General features: G+C 37.7%; 1 protein-coding gene across 2 annotated transcripts in view; it reads right to left on the reverse strand.

Annotated features, from left to right (window-relative positions):
* Positions 1–22,529, reverse strand: part of GABRG3 (gamma-aminobutyric acid type A receptor subunit gamma3) — a 289,194-nt gene that overhangs the window by 126,979 nt on the left and 139,686 nt on the right. For both annotated transcript variants that reach the window (XM_066176529.1, XM_066176528.1), the window contains exons 4-5: positions 10,463–10,683; positions 8,117–8,199 (exon numbers count right to left, since the gene is read on the reverse strand). In XM_066176529.1, the coding sequence (XP_066032626.1) occupies positions 8,117–8,199; positions 10,463–10,683 (304 nt within the window). The remainder of the gene's footprint in view (positions 1–8,116; positions 8,200–10,462; positions 10,684–22,529) is intronic.

The following is a 22,529-nucleotide window of genomic DNA, read 5'->3' on the forward strand; positions in this document are numbered from 1 at the left end:
TAGTCAAGGCCATTCTTCAGAGAGAGGTCTCAACATTTCATCCATCTCCTGGTGTGGTTGGGAGCCTCTTGCATCTCCTTCCTGTCCCGTCCCTGCCCGATAGCCTGTAGCCACTAAAAGCTGAGCTCCAGTCATGGATGGGTACAGGTTGCCACAACAAGGCTACATTTTCCAGTCATATAATTGTTACAGAGTGTCAAAATCAGTAATTTCTTATGCCAAAAAATATGATGCAAAAGACTGTGACTGTCTCCTCCTGATGCTCTAAATATCACAAATACGGGCTCTGTAAGTTAGATTTTACAAGTGTAGGGCTGCCAGGACTTTGCAGCTTATGAAGCAGCCCCTCCCTAATGATCAGATTAATTTGAAAAACAGTTATCAAAGACCTAAATAAGCAACTAACAATAATAAAAACACATAATAGGTTTTATATTACATTTGAGGGTTAAAACTATTTTCTTTCTGCCAATGGTCCATGTGTCACACTGTCAAACATTTGTTTAAAAGAAAGATAGAAAGAACAGGCTCCCATTGGCACAGGATGAGATGCTTAAAGTAGTTTTAGCTTCAAATACACACTGAATATCTTGAGATCTGTGATGAAATCACGGGAACTAACAATGATTGTAACAGGGCAGTGACACCAGGGTCTGTTGCTGACACATCTTTCAGATACGCAATCAGCCACATCTTCCTTCAGTACTTTCTCTTATTTTTTACTGACACCATAAGCATAACTTAACTACATATATTCTTGTAAAAAATAACTGGCTCTTCAGACAGGTTTTTTTCTTTTCTGAAATTGTTTTTGAGGCTGATTTTTTTTTTTTAATTTTACTAACAGAAAATTTAGAAAAATAAGACTGGTTGCTTTGAAAGACTAGACTGCATCTGGGATTTTTAAGACTTACATTCTCCTTGCATAAGCATAAGTAAGAGCTGGGGGGTGCTATCCCTGAAATACAATTGGCTATGCCAAACTTCAGAGGCCAGAATAACAGCATTTTTTTTGCTCTGAAGCAGGCTGCCCAGAGAGTTTGTTTCATAACACAGGCATCCCATCTTTCCTCAGACAATTGTGCAGGGCAAATGGAGACACCAAGGATCCTTGGAAGACCACTGCAAAACTGGGGTAGATTCCAGGTTCCTGGAATAGCCTACCATCAGTCCAGAGAGTCTCTGGAAGACTGTGCTGGCCCCAAGATATCATGAGTTAAGCACTTTAGGCTTCACTAATTAGCACTTGCTGTAATTTTACTCTAGGGTCTCAGTTTTGCTGGAAGTAATGGCAGCTGTTCCCTCTCCAGAGGAGCCTTCAATCTTGTGGAGAAAAATATCACTATAAAAGGAAGAGACATTTGGTCTGCTCCCAGTACAAAACCTTAGCTCATTGTGAGGAACTGGAGCACGGGATATTACAAGAATTAACCATGGCCCTCAATTCTGCCTGATCACCAAGGACGCAACGATCAACCCCCGACCCTGAGGAAGTTTCACTGCTTTTCTTACCAAAGAAATATCATTTATGTACTAGTGGTTATCAGATAAAATATCATATTGATTAATATTACACTTTCATTACAACATGTTGCATAAATTTGGAGCAAGCATTGAACCATACAGCCATAAATATTTAAAAAGGTGCTGCTAATATACCTTGAAAATGAGATACAATGCTAACAGAAACAGTAGTGCCAAAATAATACTTACAATATGCACTAGTTTGTCACAAATCTACCATATATTTGATGTAGAGAGTATAATTTTACACTGAGTGTACTAACATCACAGATGAATTTGAACAGTTTCAAAAAAATACATCATATTTGAGAAACTAGACAAAAATTAGCAGAACTTGCAATAAAAATTAACTTGTAATAATTATTATGAGCCTTGGCTTGGCTATAAAATAGTCATAAATATGTAAAGATACTTAATGCAGTGTCTCTTACGTATTGAGAAATTCATTCAGTCACACACAGAAAAGTAGTAGGGAGTTAGTCAGTAGGGAGTAGTCAAGGAATTGAATAAATATTTGACTCCCCCAGAAACTATACAGTACTCCCCAAGAATCCAACAGAGAGACAGAGGCAAGGGGAAGGAAGGAAGGAAGGAAGGAAGGAAGGAAGGAAGGAAGGAAGGAAGGAAGGAAGGAAGGAAGGAAGGAAGGAAGGAAGGAAGGAAGGAAGGAAGGAAGGAAGGAAGGAAGGAAGGAAGGAAGGAAGGAAGGAAGGAAGGAAGGAAGGAAGGAAGGAAGGAAGGAAGGAAGGAAGGAAGGAAGGAAGGAAGGAAGGAAGGAAGGAAGGAAGGAAGGAAGGAAGGAAGGAAGGAAGGAAGGAAGGAAGGAAGGAAGGAAGGAAGGAAGGAAGGAAGGAAGGGGAGAAAAAAGAAACACCCTCAGGGAATTTTAAGGAAACTCAAAGAGAGTTAAAACAGAGCAAGGCACTAGCAGAATACATTCAGAAAACCTAGTGGAATGATGAAATGAAATTGCATAACATTATAATCTATTTTAAATTCACTGTATCCTGATGTAGTGGGTACCTCAGGAAAAAATGCTTAGAAACATTAATGCTCACAGGTTAACAAAGGCAAAGATCCCTACAAAGTCACACACACCTCACAAATCTTTGGGATGATCAAATTTTCTTTGAAGTTTTTCTTGCACACTAGCCAAGCTATTTGAAAAAATGTGTGATTAAAACAGTTTAAAAGAGAGGAAATGAAATAAGAAGATATAGAACTGTCTGTGTAAGAGGAGAATTAGCAGATGAATAGGAGGAGGGATGTGTCACAGATATGCTTCACATATTATGCTCATTAATTGGCATATATGACAAAAGTCATATGCTAAATACAGAGCTTGAGAGGAAACTTCAAAGGAAAAATTTTTCATAAATATATTTCTTTTCTCTTCTCTATAAGACCTCTCTATATTGACTATTCTCTGAAAAAGACAGTCTTCTCAAGAGAAGGATGGATGCATGCTAATATTTCTACCTTCCTAGAAGAGGAAAAAGCTACAATAGGTAAAATATGCTCATCACAAGAACTGGTTCAAGAATTCCATTGACGCCCCCTGATCTGTCTCAGTCCATTATAGAGAGCACAGATGGAAATTCAGATCTCTTTCTGCACATTACAGTGCCTTCCCAGAATCTCTAATGAGACTCCTCTTGAGAAATTAACATTAAGCTGTGCTCCTTCTGGCCTGTTCTTCATCAGAAGTAAATTTCTGCCCTCAGACTGTATTAATGACTCTGCTGATGACAAAGGAGATGAAACAAAGCACAGCTCATTCCATAAAACCAGCATTTACTTTCCTAGGATAGGAGAAACATATTAAAATGGGTGATGACAGCTAGTTGTGTCAGAAATTAATGATACAAGGCTTAAAGTACTGATTGCATATCCATAAGAGGTTTCATGTTCAAAGGGGGAACACTTGATTGAACTGAGTTTATATTTAGAAAAATGGGTTCTGTTCCTTTCAAGCACTATGTTAGATTTGGATTAATTTCTTTCAAAAGCATTGCATATTTCCTTCCTTTTAAATTTTTTTTCCTGCAATACTTGGCATGCTTTTGTATGTCACTTTAAAAAAAAACCCCAAAAAACTCTAACATTTAAAAGGCAAAAAATATTTGGTTTAAGTCCTGACTTAAAAAACTGGACCATCCATAGTTGGAAATCTTGCTTTCTCATATTTTCAAGTGAACTAAAAGTAATAGAATTCTTCGTGTACCTTTGTATATGTATTTTGGTGTTTGCAGTAAGAATGGCATTCTGGCCATGTCCACCTTTTCCTGTCTTGTAGCAATTCTCCAACAATGGGCAGCTCAGGATTCTAGACCTTCTCACTAGGTAGAAGATCAGTAATTGTCTATAAAACATGCCATAATTCCTATTGTCTAAGTCAAAGTTGCTTTTAAAAATGAACAAATGTATCTGCAGTTTGATCAGCACAGCAGCAAGCAAAATAAACCAGTGAAAACCCATTAATCAATTTGGTCACTTTTTTTTTTTTTTCCCTGGCATCTTGCACTGCAGCTCAGTATTACTGCATCTGGTAAAGCCCCAGGCATGGCTTTACAGATTGTGTCAGACCTCAGGTATGCAGCTAGCACAGATTCCCACCATAAACCTCCTTGGAAATAATTAAAAAATTAGTTGACCAGATGCTCAAGACAAGGTGTAATGGGTTTGTCAGCTTCATTTTGGCAAGGCTTTCATATGCTGTCACCTGAAGGAATGTCAAGTTAATCCTGAGCACATGTATGGGGAGAGGAGGTGAGGGTTTCTGCTGGTCTGAGAAAAATGAAGACCTCAAACAACTAACTGTTACACAGCTTTGGGTGCAAACATTCTCACATTATCTTGCAGCATGCTTAGTCCTACCAAATAAAGAAAATCCAGAACACTTAACAGTCTCACCAGCGACTGAGAAAGGAAAACTAAAACCATGTAAGCTAGCTAGAAAACAGTCGCATGATAACTCTAATGCTGAAGAGTTCTTTAAAGTCGCTTATCCATAGAGCCCCTTTTTCCTGCTCTTAATTTGTAATGCTCTTATCCCTCGAAATAAAAAACCAGTGGCCATTACTACAAAGTGATCTTGTTATGCTTGATTGCTCCCAGTGTATAGTTGTTCTAGTGCTTCGTCCAAACACTTTTAAGTTGTTATAATATTTAAGCACCCACAGTTCCCTATAGAAGGAATTTCACAATTAATGTGCTTAACTTTTCATTCACAGTCTGCCTTTTGTTGCTTGTGTCTTATTTATTTGTTCTTGTGCTGACATCATCCTTCAGACAGAACATCTCCACTTTTTCCTGAAATTTATGTGAATCCTAACTACCTCAATAAACTAAATTTTATGGCAGCATCCTGAGAGTATTTCCAAAATGCTCAAATCAATGCTGAATAGAGATAACCACGACAGTTTAATGTGCTATTTGAGTGTCAAAAGCAGCATAGCAGCCTTCCTTGGCCCAGGAGGATAAATTAACCCAAATGAAGAATGACAGTGACAGAATATTTTTATATAGCTGCATACAGTACTTTAAAACCATACGAAGAAAGAGTGATCATATTGAGCAAAATCTATCCAAGATTGCTCCACTTCAATCAAGTCACAGCATTGATTCTTTCTTCCCATTTACAGGGAAATGCACATTCATACCATGCCTTGTTGTAGCTCATTAGTGAGAAATCCTGCTTGGCTCATGCGGTTGATCAAACCAATCTGGTGCATGGAACAGAGACAAGCTGTCTCATGGCACAGCAGCCCTGCATTATGTTACTGGGATCAACATTTCACATAAGCAGTGTGTTAAGTGCACATCTACATGAGGACAGGAACTACAGACACACACTGACCACAAGGCCTGATATGCCAGATGAGTCATCTCACTCATCATGTCACCCCACATACAAAACCTTCACCGGTTAAAGAGCTTCAGATTATTTCAATACTCTTTAAGTCCCATAAAATAAACTAGAGAGCTCCCAGAACTCTTCCAGGAACAAGATTCTCTAAAGGAAGGGGAACTACTGTTTTGGTAACTACTGTTAGCACACTGAGATGGGTCCTTTTTATAAGCCATTGTTTTCTCCTTACACATCCTGCCAACAAGGTGAAATAGAGCTCAGTATTCCCTCTGAAGGAGCATCAACTGTCCCCAGGGTAACAACAGGGTTAGGGTGCAAATTAGCTGGCACTAGAAGTAAATATTTTAGAAAAAAAATTAGGATGAGTTTTATATTTCTGAAATATCAAGGGAAATTTATATAAAAAGTCAGAAATTTCAAATATTAAACTTCATCTGTGTGTAGAGGTGTGGGAAATATTTCCTGAAACTTGTGCTTCTTTGTGCCTGCCTAGAGCGGAAACTACAAAGATTTGTCTGTGTGCTGAGGACCAAACAGAAGGGATGAAGGGGGAAACAGAGCTGAGCTGTGAATTCTACAAAGGTTTTTATTCAAACACATACATTTTGTACTCCCTAATCAGCTTGTCCCTTCAGAAACTTGTCATAGAAGGCAGTAATAAATCATTCAGGCATTTACTCAGTCATTCACTTCATGAGTCCCACTGAGTGCTGTCTAGCTAGAGTCTGCTATGAATGCACACAAGACCAAAAATAAAAGTGCATTGTGTAACCAACTAATCATACAGGAGATGACCTGTATGATGGTAAGAGCAGAGCTAAAACTGCTCAGGAAAAAAATGCAATTCAGTATGAATCTAAAGAAATACACCCTTGTTATCAACATGACCAAGAAGGTTGACACAACTATAAAACATTATTTTAACATTCCTCTACGGGATCCCCCATCTGGCAAGAAACTACAAAGAACATACACAGAAACTGCAGCACATTCATATTCTGCTTTATCCTATGTAATATCCATCTCCATAGACAGTAGTACACTTCTGATGGCAATACATGTATATTCCAAGGTCAGAAGTATTCTGAGATAAAAGATCAAAATTAGGAGGAACATTTGCAATACAAAATGTATTCGGAATTTTGCCATGGAGCAGAGTCTGCTGACTGATATCCTCTCTCTTTCAATAAAACCCATAGAGCATAACTTGCATTTAGCAACTGTCTAGCTATTAGGGAATGCAAGGTTTGAAGTGACTTCCTATTTATTAAAGTTCACTTTCTTTGGATATTGCTATCACAGGATCAATCAAATTTATGTCATAGCTTTATTTAGTATTTTTGGACTTAAAACTTTGAGTAGGTTCCCATAAGTCTCTGGAATTTGATTTTTAAGATCACACACCTTTCTCAGCACTTCAACAAAACAACATCAGATTGCCACAAAGCAGTTTTATGTAGTAACTAAAGATAGTTGAGGTGCATAGAGTTCAGTGACAAGTGCTCATTAGCAGGAAAGCTCCTCCAGGAGCTATCTGCCTCTTGTTCAGTTGAATATGCATATATTACACAGACCCAAATTAAACACACAATTGTATATTTCTGCCCAGGTTCACTTTTATATTTTATAAAAAATAAAAACTGGCAACATAGTGATAGAATTTTGAAGGAAAGGGAAATATTTACATGACAGCTTGTGAAAAAAAAATTCCTGGATAAAAAGAAAAATACACCCTGGGTCAGAAATTCAAATCTGTTTTGTGACGGTGGATCACTGTTTGTATAGTCTTTATAAACAGAAATCAATAACATCATAATAGCATATTTATTGAATAGTGTTATTCTTCTATCACTTTAAAAGGGATTAGGGAGATAATCTTGTTTCTAAATAGATAGACAAAACAATACATTTCCCTTTCACTTTCTGAAGAACACATATCCTGAGTCTATAGATTGTCAAGATTAAAATCTTTAGTGGAGATCCTTTTAAAATGTTTTTAAAACCTTTGCTTTATGTGGCTTTGGATTAAAAAATGGTGTAGGTGTTCTCATGAGCAGACAGTTCTCAAGCTTTTTCAAATGAATCAGCGTGAAGATAACTTCTCACAGTAATGTCGGACCTCAAAATTAACTCACCTGACTTTTTTTTTCATACATTTCCCCATGTATTTTTTTTCTGTTAGGAAGGTTTCAAATATGCCAGCAACACAACATACAACATAACATTGGAACTTCTGGACAAGCTGAGGAATAAAAGGAAAATGAGATTTTCTGTGGCTGCACCATTTACTTTTACTGTGAAACAGAGGCATTACCAGGTTACGTGCTATGAAGTCAGACATTCAGAGGTTGCTGGCCATGACCCCATGCTGCGCACCTCCACCAGAAAACTGAAGTCTTAATTCTCATTTGCAGTGTCAAATGACTGTATAAATTATCATTGTACAGACTGGTATGGATATCTGCCGAGTTTGTGACTGTAGTATAAGCTAAAAAGGCTGGTTCTAACAAAAATAACAGAGTAAATCTGCAGGAGATTTCATGTCATAAGTCCATTGATCAGGAGTGCAAGAGAGGAAAACAAAAATTCCCTAATATTTGAACGAACCTAAACTTCTTATACCAGTTAGGAGCAATTGACCAACCTGACAGAAATCAGAATTAAGCTCATGCCCCTGCATACGAGTCATATACAAGAATAAGGCATCAAAGCAGCACTTACAGCTGGAGAATATCAGAGGACATGAGTGTTCATCCATGGGGAAGTTGTGCAGCTGCAGCTGGCACTCAGCATTGATGGTAAGCCTGTGAAGAAACCAAGGGTCTGTTACTATGTGCCAGTACAGGGAACAGCCAGCGGAGGAGGCAGGGTAACCTCAAGCATCATGCAAGAATGCTTTGATATCCATAAGTAAGGCCTGAAAGGAAAGAACCATATTTGCAGATTGTTCCTTGCCTATTTAAGCCTGATACAAAACCATGATAATTTCAAACACATCATCAAGACTTCCTGGATCCCAGGAAATCTCTCCATACGTGTTTGTCTAGTCAATTCATCATTGAAGGTTCTGGGATAAAAACAACTATTCTTTACAAAAGTAACAGGAAATATGGCTCGTCTGGTGTGCAATTCCACAAAATTAGAACTTCAGAGGGAAACTTATAAAAATAATCTCCATGTGTACTTACAGTGTGAAATTAAAATTCTTTCAATTTCTTCAGGCTTTCTCCAAAACTTAATAAATCTCTACATTCCATTCTGTATCGTACAGATGCAACAGAGAGATCAGCAGAAACATCTTCATCCCTACTTGAAAGCTGGTTTTACATGACATCCCTAACACAAAGTATACTATGAACACAGCCAATTTAAAAATTACTAATAAAAATCAATAGTCTTCAATCTAATAGCTTACAAAGTGAATGTACTTACTCAGAGAAATTAAATGCTAGTATATTGTACAGTGGTTTTTAAAAAATACTACACAGTTTAATGACAGAATTCATGCTTGTGGGCTATGTGGGTTTTTCCTAGTGGAAATTAAACAAAAAGATTAAAAATTCTATGGTGAAAGCTTTGTGTCTCAGATGTAGGATGACTCAGAGAAAAACTTTCTTGGAAAAGGTCCCCTGTGAGGTAGCCCCATTGCACTGACACTAGATGAGGATTTGCAGTGTTGCAGCAGGAGGTCATTCACACCCTAAAAGGGGCAGAGAAGAAGATGGAGAGGTATGGAGCATGACTGAACCTTGTACACTTTCTCCTGTGCACATAACACCCATCAACACCTGACAGCACCAGGGCATACACTAGCTACCTCTTCTATGTCATACCAATTCTGACACTTAAGTCAGATAAATTTGGTTTAAATTTAATTTGTTAACAATGAGGAATGATCATTCTAACAGCTTTTCCTGTGTAAAAAGGAGGTTGACCTGAGTGATCAAAACAAGGACTCAAAACATCTTTCACAAAGTAGAAATGCCCATTCCAGTGGGTCAAGTATTAACTTACTTTTAGCTGCTTTAGACAAATTTTGTAGCCCATTAAACAAAATTTCTTTAGTGTCTGTAAGGTATGTAAGTCTAAACTACTATTCGGTAGATGCCTAGCTTGGCCTGAAATACTGAAACAGAACTTAGTAGAAAAAAACCAACAAAACACCTAACCAAAATTCCCTCAGAAAAAATCCCAAGAGGCCTACCACAAGAACATTGGAGCTGACACCTTAGCCCCCAAACTCTTTAGCTAAAGGCAACTGAAATAAGCAAGAGCTCTTCACAGAAGAGCAAGCCTAAGAAGGAAAGGGCACTAAAGATATCAAAAGCTTTTTCAGATGTTTATTTCCTTTCTTATTTTTTTTGCCAAAGACTGTGTATTGGAACCCAACAGCAGTTGCAAGCATGATCAGCCCTCTCAGTTGCACTGAGAAGAAAATGTGGCGTGAAAAGCACGTCTCTGAAGCTTGTGGAACATGGCTTATGGCAAAACTCCCTTCTGAGCAACTCATCTCTTCCACAAGTAAACACATATTTTGATTTTCACAGGTTTTTTGAAATGCAAATATATACAGTATTTCTAGTTCCATATAGTTGATTTTATCACAAAGATTAGAAAACTGTAAAAGCCTTTCCTCCAGCAATTCACCCTTGTGATGAGATGTGACAGACTATCTTTCAGCATGACTTATTTGAAGAATCAAGTATTGGCATTAGTGTGAATCTAAAAATGTTTTATCCAGCCCTGCATCTAACTCCAATCAAAAAGGCTTTTAACAGGTTTTATGGGACTACATATTCCCAATTTTATTACAAACAATAAAAAGCCCAGCTTGTACAATTTAGACAGATTTATTTCCCATTTCTCAAGGTTTCTTCCTTAGAAAGACAAGACTTTGTTTTCTTAAACTTGGCAGTACTTATGCCTGAATAATTAAATATTTGTAAAGCATGACCATGTATGCATCAGAAGAAAACAGCAGAGGAGAGCAAAGACATTGTTGAAAATTATTATTACTACACTGGAGGTGGGAGAAGCTTTCAGCTCTGCACCTTGCCAAGTGCTCACCTGAGGGTGTACAAGATCTTGCCATCATTCCATATGCGGAGGAGCTGGTTGGGGGTGGTGATCCAGTGAGCCTCTGCTGTCTTTGAGTTACGAAATATCGTGTCTGGGATCCAGATCAAGCCAACCATGTTGCTGTTCAGAGTCAGTATTTTCATGGTGCTGTTGAAGCGAAGACGGCTGTCTGTCCATGTCTGGGCAAAAAATATATCAATTTGATATTCCTGTGAAGAAAGCATGATACATCAATTGAAAACAGTTCCACACTTCACACTGTCTGGTGTTTGATTAGGTCTTTTCTGGTGTAGATCAACAGGGTCAACAGAACATTGGCTCTGGCCAATGGAGCTATGTTTTCTTTTTCAACTGCCTTGGGATTTTTTTTTCCATTTTTTTCACCTTTTTATTTTTATGTCTAGCTGCTTAACAAAACATGCCAAACATCTCATGTTCCATTGGTCCTGTGCTGTAACAATTTCAGCATTAGCACATTCTTTTTCATTGTTTCTGAAAAGTCACAGCTAGAAGGTATAATTTACAAAGTCTTCTTTGTCATAGGACTGATAAGAAACAGGAAACGTGAACATTTGTAAGCTAGAGAAGTAAGCATGAACAACATACATAAGCTAGAGAATGGCAAATTCCCCCAATTACAGCAATGTTTTTTAGAGAAGAGGTTGTGTAAATTCAATAAATTAATTTTTCCATTTGCTACCAATTGTTCAGCCACTCTTTCTCAGGACACACTGCAGCAGAATGAAGCGGCAGGTTTGTGCTCCTTTACAGACACCTCATATACGCCTGATGCTAAGAGCTGAACAGTCATCCCTGAATATAGTAATACCTTAATTTACATGAAATTTGTCCTTCCGTTTACTCCATGTTTTACTACTCTGTTTCTGTTGGTAAGCCATCATAGTTCATATAAATGCAGAAATTAAAGTACACATGGACAGACAAAATTATATAGGTGAACATATAAACACACTGGTTTATGCATTTAAGACCCCATGGAAGAAATTGCATTTTAATTTTGTATTTGAATTGTGAATTCAAGCCACCGGTGGCTGAAAAAGGTCATGCTTCATTTGCTTGTGTTCCTCTTCCGCTTTTCATAGACTGAAAAATGAAAAATAGACTGCTCTATTTTTGAACCTCAGGGAAACAGCCATCTGAGTCTGTCATGCAATACCATCCCAATATCACAGGGCTAGCTGTGACACAGATGACGTTTGCTGATGTGGCACAAAGTCTCTGCTCTACAACAGAGCCTAATGCAGGGCCTGAGAATAATCCAAAGGAAAACATCTCTTTAGGACCCCTGGTAGATAGGCACTCCTGGAATACCTGAAAAAAGGATGATTAGGGCTGTGTGTAAACTCTGGTATGCCTTTGGCAACTCTGAATTTGCTTTTATTTCATTTTTTTCTGTCTATTGATTCAATAGAGTATTATTGGGGTTTTTTGTTTTTGTTTTTGTTTTTTTTTTTTCTTTTTTTTCTTTTTAGACAGTTAGTAGAGCTTGCAGTCTGAATTGAGGACAGAGCTCTTGCTAAGAGCCACCTGTTTCTCCTGTGCTATTACATTTTTGGCAGGCCATCCCTTCAAAGCTGGTATTATAACATCAGGAAACCTAATTCACTGGCACTGTAATCCAAGTCCAAAAACACACTCGGGGCCTCTCATCTGTAGGTGGTAAATGATGAAAAGGTGCATTAAGTGGTGCTAGCATGTATCCAAACACCGGAACATATCAGGAATTAAAGCCTAGCCACCAAAGGCATTAAGGACCATTTTCCTTCATAGCTTATCTCACGACTATTTCTCCTTGTACTATTCCCTGCTTTATCTTCGCAGGGAAGATGACAGATTTGAATCTGAAGAGACTTTTTTTTTTTTCACATGGATGACATCTCCACAGATCTGAAGGATAGAATGTAATGTACACAGTGTACCTCTGTTGTTCAGAAAGAACATCCTTAATGCACCAGGTTTTAGATGCCAGAGCATTGATCTTCTTTCTTTAAGTCAATTGCATTTTAGCCTTTGAAAGTTTAGTGAAAAGTGTTTGGCACATTCAGCTTCTGTAGAGAGGAATATGCCAGATATGTCTATGGATCTCTCCAAATGCTGAGAGAGTAGAGTTGCTTTTCCTAGCCCACATGTGAAAGTCTGTATTTATAGAAACAAAGACCATTTGTACACAGCTGGCTAATGACAGTGCTGTCTTTTCACAGGACAAGTTTTTGTATGATATTCATATTTGAGCTTATTTTTTATGAATGCCTCATTTTGACTAAATTTAGGCGTAACCGTATTTCTTTTCCAGTATATCATGTATACTTAATAATTCTTAGCATTTCAGGATATTCAGGATTTCTGCCCTGCCAAAAGAAAAGAAAGACCCTGAGCTCCTTAATACATTACCCTGAGGAGGTATGGCAGCTAGATCTGAGCAGAGTGGGCCAGAGGAGCAGTATAAATGTAACATTGTGGTTTCTATTCCAGTAAACTGCTCTGGCTAAGTGGATTACATTACCCTAGAAACAAGGTCGCGCTAACACCACTGCCCAACTCCTGTTTTGCATCTTTGTTATTTATTACTGGAACTAGAATGTGCCACCAATGATCATTATTCAAAATATCTGTACAATGGGCCACTCCATTTGCCTTAATAAAAAAATTTCAACTCAAATTAAACAACGGTTCCCTGATCTTCTGAGTTAATTAGTTCTAGAAAAAACCCTGCATTTTTCTTTTGGCAAACTGAGATGATAAAAAAAAGCAACATTTTTAAAAGAGAAAGTCATTTAAGTTGGTTGAAGTTAGTTGCATTGACTTTTTAAACACTTTCACCCTTTTCTCTTTAATTTAAAGCATTTACAGTGCTCAGTCAGAATGTACAAATTACAAAACCAAAATTTTCCCGGTAAAAATAAACACACATTTCCATTTAATATCTGAATTGAGATTCTCAACATTAATCCCTTTTGGAAGTGAATGTTATATGAATACATCCCTTACATTAGTCTTTGGAATTTCTTCACCTTTAACCAAACAAATAATGGGGTTTGATATTTATATAGTCACTCTACCATGAAGGAACAGAAGTCACTTTTGAAACTGGCACTCAGTTCTCCACTTCTAATGGTTCTAAGTCTATGCATATTTCAAAAAATTACCTCTATCTTCACTGACAACAGATACTCCATTTCCAGCCATACACTGTTTTGCACAGAGCTGGTACAGTGATCTCCAGCACACAGCATCAAACAAGAAATTGCCAGAAGAAAGGTTTCTTTGTTGGTTTTACGAACAGGTCAATATCATATGATATAAGAAAGTACTACTCTTCATTTGCTAGCTAACACCTGCCATTTTAGATCTTTATGAAACGTAGCAACTGCACTGAGAGAGTTCAGACAGGACATCAGATTTTTGTCATGTGATGTCTCACATGAAACAACATCCTAGAACTCTAACAATATGCCTTATGTTCCATTCTACCACTGCACCAGTAATTTTGTTAATAACCTTCCGATTCTTCCTTTTTTTTTTTTTTTTTTTTTTTTTTTTTTTTTTGGCAGCAATTACTGACTACTACAATGAACAGAGGAAGAAGTGAAAACCAGCAAAAATTTAAACAAGATTTCTTCCCAGCAGCAAAAGAAGTAAAACACGCTCTATGTGAAATACTGAGGTCATGTATAGTAGTGTTCTGTCACTAAGTTTTCTTGTCTTAATGGCACCTGGTTTACCATGCTACCTAAACAGACCCAAGGTTTTCCTACTTTTTCCACATATTCACACAGTGCCTGGATGCATTAACTGAAGCTGCACTCCAGAGAAGCCAAATTTTGAAAAAGGCATTCTCCTTGAGAAGGACAATCCTAACAGAAGAAATAAGTCTACATGTTAACATCAAGAGAAATTCTAGGGAAATCTTATTTCCGTTAGTATGTCCACAGACATACTTCTGAGATAATGTTAAATTTTAATGATGAGAAATTCATAATTAATCTAAAGTATTGATAGAAGTATAATTTATTATCAATTTTAATAGATTTAATTTTGTTAGGTTTTAAAAGTAAATTCATGAACCATGTTACATGTTAAATTCCCCACTCTTAAAAACTTCACTGAAATGAAAACGCTTTGAGGATTCTACAGTTTGTCCAAATCTGATTACATAAGGACACTTTTTATTAAAAAGTAAATAATTTTAGAAAATTTCAAGAAATATGAGCATGTTTCCTAGCCGAAGACTCCTGACCTATACAAATACTCAGCTGAATCTAAAACCACAGAACATTAGACCTTTTAGAAAATACTAGATTATCAGTATTTTTTAATCTTTCTGGAAAGAGTAATGCTTCCCAGTAAAACTAAATCAGTTTGTTTGTGTTTTGTTGGATCTTATGAAAATACAAAGCCTCATTTCAGGCGGCTACAGTGTACCTTTCTGTGAAATGTCTTCTTTTTCTTTATTACCCCCCAATATTTTTGTACAGCTACTCATGATCAAAGAATTTCTCATCAGTACTTTTTTGCAAATTAACCTTAAATGAACGCATTAGCTTATACATTTCATCATGTACAGAGACAGATTGTTCTACTTGCAAGACTTCTGCTTGTAAGAAACGCTCAGTATCATCTGAAAATTATAAGGGATATTGTGTCACTGAAAATCTCTGTATCACCTCCTATGAAGTTACCTTTGAAAATGGGATTGTAAATTGACACCTGACAATGCTCACACAGCTTCCAAAAGTAAGTCCTAAAACCAAGAAAACATACTATCGTCTTTTTACCTGTGGAGTATGCAAATAATTGTCTCATGTAGAACATTTCTTCCCATTCAATTTTTATAAGTTCTCCTTTAAATCTGAAACATTGGCTGAGAGAAATGACCAAATGGGATGAGGGAAATTAGATGGCATTTTCTGTTACATGGTAATGTACAGAACAAGAAACTAAAGACAATTTTACCTTCTTAATTCTCACTGATTTGTGGACAGGAGTTATAACCTTGATTTAGCGTCAGTATTACCCGCAAATAGCTGCACATTTTCAAAGTTCCAACTACTTAATTTTAGCTTTTTTTTTTTCCAAGTATTCCTAATGTTGTTTCATTAGTGCCTTGAAAATAATCAAGAGTCAGCACTGAACTATTTGCCCTTCAACTGTGTAGGAATGATTAATGATTGGGAACACCTTGAAAATGCCACTGTCTAAGTCATCTGTAGTCACAGAGAAAAACATATGCTTTTCAACCAAGTCTTCAATTGTTTTATCAGTCAAAAGAGTAGCTAACCTGTTGTTGGTAATACATGGAGCTTTTCTCCTGCCATAATGTCTCATTTTAATTCTGAAAAATATAATTTAATAAGCTCTCACAGCCAGGTAACAGATGTGAATGATTAGAGATAATAGTGTGGTATTCCTTCGCGGTATTCCTGCTTCTTCTGCAGCCTCCTCCTTCTCTGCATTTTCAAAATTCCTCACAACAACAGCAACAACAACATCAACAGTCCTGTCCTTAGAAAAAATGCAAGAATTTCTTGCCTGATACTTTCCAGGTTTTTACTATTGCCTCTCAGACAAGCTTTGGTTGTTTTGTTGTTGTTGTTGTTGGTTTTTTGTGGGTTTTTTTTGTTGTTGTTTGTTTGGTTTTGGTTTTTGGTTTTTTGTGGGTTTTTTTTTTTTTTTTTTTTTTTTTTTTTTTTTTTTTTGTTTTTTTGTTTTTTTGTATTTTTCATTTTAGAACCTGTGTCTTGATTGGTGATACAGTGAGACAGTAAATGATTAAAGCTGTTACTGGCATCTCTGTGAGGCTGGTACTCAATCAACTGAAAATAGCTACATAATTAGGGTCCAGATTAGATTACAATAATTCTGTGCCCTCTCACACCCCTTGTGTAACATGCCAGCACAGCACAACACACCACAAACACTGTCTGCAAAAGCTTGGAACTAGTCTAATAAACTGTGTAAGGGATAAAATCTCCTTTAGTTACCAAAAGGCTGGATTTCATTGAAGTGGGAAATCCCATTTCTAAGTCTAAAACTGTTCTGGAAATAAGTGTTAACATTTGCTTTTATATTGCAGTCCGAACCATTCAGTAAGAAGTATGCTTAAAAAATGAATAATGGTCGAATCCGTTATGTGCAAACTGTCACAAAAATGTTAAGCAGTATGGTTTAAAAGGGAATATAGTAAGGGGCTGTTCAGGGAAACAGGAGAGAAATGGGAGCAAATCTCTAAAGACTGGGAGTCTCCCCCTTATTGCCCTCAGCCCCAGACCACAGGTGAACACACCCAGGAACATTCTTTCTTTATCCCACTGTCACGCTTGGATTAGAAGTACAAAGAGAAGGGTTTGAGATATTGTGTTTTAGTAGAAAATGTCCCAAATTTAAAGTGATATTCATGATGTCTGTTTATTTAGTCTGCAATTTGATGCACTTGAGAACATTAAAAGTGAGTAATCTCTTCAGAGTTTGAAGGTCATTTTCAATAAAAGCATATTTTTTCCAGCCCAGCTCACCACTAAAACGAAAGTTCAATCAACAACAGAACTGTCAAAATTATCCTGCAAAGGGCTGCCTGATTGATTCAGCTGCTATTTAGTTGTGTGACAAATGAGTGAAAGAGGAAATGCTCCCTGAAATATGGGATGAGTGGTTCCCTCTTCCTGAACCAATATATTCACCTGTCTAGTATCAAAACACTGAGCAATTCTCTTGAGACCAGCCCACCTTCAGCTTCCCTGATTTATTGCATCTTACCCTGGGCTAGAATGAGGATAGAATTGTCTTCTGTCCATCTTATGAACAGACTTTTGATAATTTGAAGAGGTACCTTGATCATACCAATTTTTGGTATTGACGGCAATAAGTCGTTCCACAGCAACTGCCACATGATGTGTGCTGATTGTTCATCAGATCGCATGCTGTAGGGATTATGAAAAGTCAGGAACTACAGTGATTTCAGGAGACCTCTAGAAGGCTTAAAAAGTTAGGCTTTAATGTAAACCTTAATACAACTGCTTGACAGCTTCTGCTTGGGCTTGCACCCTATGTGCATCTTGCATTCTAATTTCAAAAATTGGTAAAAACCTCTCAGATACCCTGTGGAAAGGAACTGAAAGAAACAGAATGGTCTACCAATGGAAATCTTTAGTCTCATTTTGTGGAAATAGCGCAGAAAGAAATAAATTAAATCTGCTGGAGAAAACACAGTAAAATAGTGTACTTCATATTCAGTGTACTTTCAAACTCTTGTGGTATCAAGACTAACACAAGCCTTCTGTGAGGACAATAATTCTCACATAAGTCCTGAGAGTTTGCCTTGCTTTCAGCAGAGCTTGGGATGAGTGGAGTTGCACCATTAGAGGTGCATGTAACTTTCCCTGAAGTTGAAAAATCTCTGCCAGGCCAGAGCTTTGTGTTTCCAGAGGCTGTGCAGGAGCTAAATAGGGAGGTATTTACTTCACACTACAACACTGGGTTTGTTGCCCAAGAGACAGCAGAACAGGGATCACCTTCCCATTCTCCACCAATGTTCTTTGTTTCCACTCTCTGTGCTCCTGTTCCCTTTCCAGATCCTAATTCCTAATAGCCTCTGTTGAGAGTGGAAGAGTGGGCAACACGTTCCCACTTTTGATTTTTTTTCTCTTCTTAATCTGAATTTATCTTTCCCATCAGTGTTAAGGCTGCACTTTCAAAAGACAGTCAGAAGAAATAGATGAAAGATTAGGTTTACAGTGGTACATACTTATAAATATATAAGTTTGAAAACTTTCCAAACTTTTTTACATATAGAAACACTTTCAATAAATTGCTCTTTTGTGAGAATTTGCTTTGGTGCTTTAACAGTGTCACAAGCATCATGGTTCCATGGAGAAAATACAATGAAAAAAGCAAATTCAAAATTGAGATTATCACCACAGATATAAAGGCTACTCAAGTTAGCAATGTCAAAATATTTCAGCAAGCAGCACCAATCATCTCCATGGCTGAATGCTTTGAGTCAGGAAAAAAAAAAAAAAGAAAAAAAAAAAAAAAAAAAAAAAAAAAAAAAAAAAAGGAAAGAAGAAAGAAAGCTCTTCTCATCACTGACTCAGTAGGAATCTTGGAGCAAGGGCAATGGAAGCTCACCTTCTTCGAAGGTTATTTCACTGATTTTCTGCTATGATAAAGAGGGAAAGACAGCTAATTTCACACTAGAAAGAAAGCATGCAATTATCATGTACCAATTCCTTTCTCTGAGAAAACATTTGTCTGTCTCAATGTTCCTACTTTGGCTCTTTGGAGGCTAGCTCCAGCCCAGCTATATTCCAGATAAATTCTTACATTCAGTTACAGGAAGAGCTGGAGATTTTTGTCTTGGTCCATCCCCTGACGTCTCTTCATTACTTCTCTTCAGATTGATGGATTATCTCTTCTGCTTCAATCAATCATTTTATAGTCAGAAACACACCATGAAATTAGAAAGAATGCATTTCAGAAAATCAGCTGCAGCTCTGTTCTTTCCCCTTTTGGTGGAAGATTTTTTAAACATTGCTGCTTCCTATTTCTTTTTGGAGTCTTCTGTTGCTCTTAAAACATTCCCAAAGACATCCTGATTGCTGTGATTATGCCACAAGTGCATTTCCACAGCCTCCTCTCTTTGTGTGTCAGGGTTTATGTCCTGTTGCAGACTGTACCTGATGAGAAGCTTTGCCTTCAATGAGACATAATTGTATATGCTTTAAATTGGGCTGCTTTAGAAGAAAAGGTCCAAAGCATGCAAAGAAGTGCAGGCGATGCACATGGCAGTGTGCAGACTTCTCATCACTGTTATCTGGTGAGCACTGTTACTCAAAACGATTATCAGAGTAGTCATTCCTATGATTGCTGGTGGAAGGAACAATGTTTTTGGGATTGGCAGAGAAAGTAGAGCACTCACTCTGGCCTGTACTTTATGACTTTACCAAGACAGCAGTCAGGATGGAGAAAGAGAGAATCCAAATGCATAATTGAAGAAACCAAGGTTGTTAACTTAAGAATTTAGTAACATAAATGCACAAGGACAAGCTTAAGTCCTGTGGAAATAGTAAAGGAATAAAAACTAATAATCTCTTATCAGAAGAAACAAAGAAAGAGAAAATAAAAAGTCTGTGAATGTAGATTAATGGCTTTACTTTATGTAATAAAGTATATTATCAAGGTCTCGTAAGAATTCTTGATATCTGAAAAATTTATGAAATTATAAAGATATTCAATAGTATTTACATATTACAACAGAAGATGCACGGACTTAATAAACATAGCTCTTGAGGCATTATCTTATTCAAAACAGAAGCTAAACTGTACTTCCCACAAAAAACAAACGCATTCTCAAAGACTGTACACAAAAAGATTTTACGCTCATTGTCTCCGCATTAAACAGGTTTTTTTTCAATGATGGGAAGAGTGCTTTTTAACAAAAGAAGTGCAAGAATATTTTGAAACATCTTTTATGCCATTGGCAACCTAGAAAAGAAGAGGTTACCTTGATGTTTTTACATATACTGTCGATCTTTGCACAAGAACAGTTGTGAAGGAATGGGAGACAGGGCAGTCATGAAAAAACAGACACTCAGAGCAGAGGGTCAGGTACAGTGATGGTCTCACATAGAATTAATTCTGAGTGAGAGAAAAGTTGGTATGGAACACTTTTTAAGGAGGCAGGTGGGAAGACCAGGTGGGTAAGAGTCCTGTTCTACCTGTTCCCTTCCAAAGTCAATTTTAGGCTACCTCCTGAGGCCATGCTACATCTTAAGAACCCACATGCCACTCTGCTACAGAATCCAAGTGTCCCAGAAACTCTTATAACAGCTGGGGTTGGGAAACAAAAAATTACAACCCCTTTTTCTCAGAAGCTGAGATATTGATGGCACTCATGTCTTCTCCCAGATGCAGAAAAGCTACAGCTCACCCAGGATTGTTCACCATTTCAAACCATGCTGCCACACATCACTGAACATTTTCAAGAGTCAAAATAAATAAATACATGAAATCCTGCATTTGTTCAAAACAAACACTAACTCATTGATTGCATCCCCACAGCTGAATAAAGAGAGACTACACCCATGGCTCAAGCACCACACACCCAGTCATTAACCTTATTTTACTGCCAGCTGAATTCCTTGCCCTCTCACTACCAAGGCAAATCTGCCACAGAAGCAGCTAAAACTAAGAAATGTAGACATACGCCAGTTGGTGCCACTCAGTCTTGGGGACAAGTATTGGTCCCTGGATATCTTTGATTTAGCAGAACAGACATACCCAGGTCACAAAGTCTAAATTTATTACAACATAAATAGGATCCAAAAGGAGAGTTTAAAATGCTGGATGACAGAAATCAGGGAAATAAATGAAGCCACAGTGAGCAAGGGAGTTATATCCTATATCCACAGGATGTGAATAGGTGTTACTCTCATTAAACAAAATGATGCACAAAAAAGCCAACTGTGCACAAAGTAGTAGAAAAAAGCTCATCTGTAAAAGCCCTAATTTGCATATGAGGGAAATGCAAATGTTTAACTGCTCTAAAAATAAGATGACTGTTTTGCCACATAGGCACAAAAAGACAGTCTGTAATGAGTCTGTGTACAAACCTTTCTTGTTCTTGGCCTCCAAATGAACCAGGGCAGCCCTGCACCCTCTGCACTGCTGGCTCAGGTGAAACCAGACTCCTCTCTGTTTCTGCACTACTGGGAGCATGCTTTGAGGGGAGGCTAAGACTTCATGTTCAAAATATAGAGCCTATGAGACTGTGTTGGTTTCCCTAGTAGGCTGAGCCTAGCCTTCCCACATTTCCAAGCCTAAGAGCACTGCAGATCACAGCTTGCCTCTTCAGAGGAAAACACAACAGGCAAATGTGTTTGTGCTTCACCTAGGCTTCACAACAGAAGCAATGAGGTATTTTCATAGGATAAGTATCTGGGGGCCGATCCTTGCCTCAGTTTCTTGATCCCTTGCATTTTTTTAAATTGTTTTCATTCTTATCTGGTTTTTGGCCAGTTCCAAGGCCCTGAGCTCCACTGATCCATGCCATACTTCCTCCCAAATCTTCTTGTACCGTATGATTTGACACTCAGAATTAGTTCTGCCTCACCATAAAACCCCTCTTTTCAAGCCAAAGTTAATCAAATTCCAGTTCCTCCTTGACTTCAGTCCATTCTTTTTTGATGTGAGACTTATTAAAACATCTATTGACATCAGTAATTCTTCACTGTCCCTAGTCAGTGGACAAGGGACACCAGATGAAACAGCAGATGCCTGATTGCCATTCAGTGGGCCATGCAATGATGAAATTTCAGGAGTTCAGGCTGTTCTATCAGTTATACATGAGCACATTCCTCTAATGTCCATAAACTCCATCACTCACCAATTGGGGAAATTCAAAAGGGAACTACCAGAAATTTTCAGTACCTGATATGATTAGGAAAAAAAAGAAAAAATTGAAGAACTCCAACACGAAATTTTAAGACAAGCCCCTTGGAGAAAATGAAATATAGTCCTGTAAAGATGTGTAAAACAAACTCACTCCTTAAATCAGCATGTCTTCTAGTACTTCATGATTAATTCCTGATATTAGCACATAGTTTTTTACACTATATTAGAAAGAATAAAAAGGAATTATGTCACAACTTGTGAACTAGTTATACTGCCATCAATGAGAAGAGATGAACATGGGTGTAGCTTGTGTGGGAAAAATACTTTTTCTCCAGTGCAGCTTCACTTTCTAACTAGAAAGGAAATAGTTAAAATAGTTAATATAAATAGGTGATAGCTCAAGCGCTCTTGGTATGCTGTGCCTAAACCCACCAGCACCGGGCAGGTAATTTTACATAAGGGCAGCTGCATCTCCAAGTTAGGGGAGGAAGGCGCTGCATCTGTTGCCGTGGTAACCCTGCCACTCCTCCCCCCTTGCTCCCCGCCCTCCGCTGGTCCCTCCCCATTGCCGTGGTAACCGCTTGACATCAGTCCCACTTCCTCTGGCCCTGCATCCCCCCTGCAGCCCCAGGCCCGACCGGACACC

The sequence above is a fragment of the Chamaea fasciata genome, unplaced genomic scaffold (assembly GCF_029207755.1).
Source record: "Chamaea fasciata isolate MVZ Bird 193981 ecotype frontalis unplaced genomic scaffold, bChaFas1.0.hap1 SCAF_2, whole genome shotgun sequence".
NCBI lineage: Eukaryota > Metazoa > Chordata > Aves > Passeriformes > Sylviidae > Chamaea > Chamaea fasciata.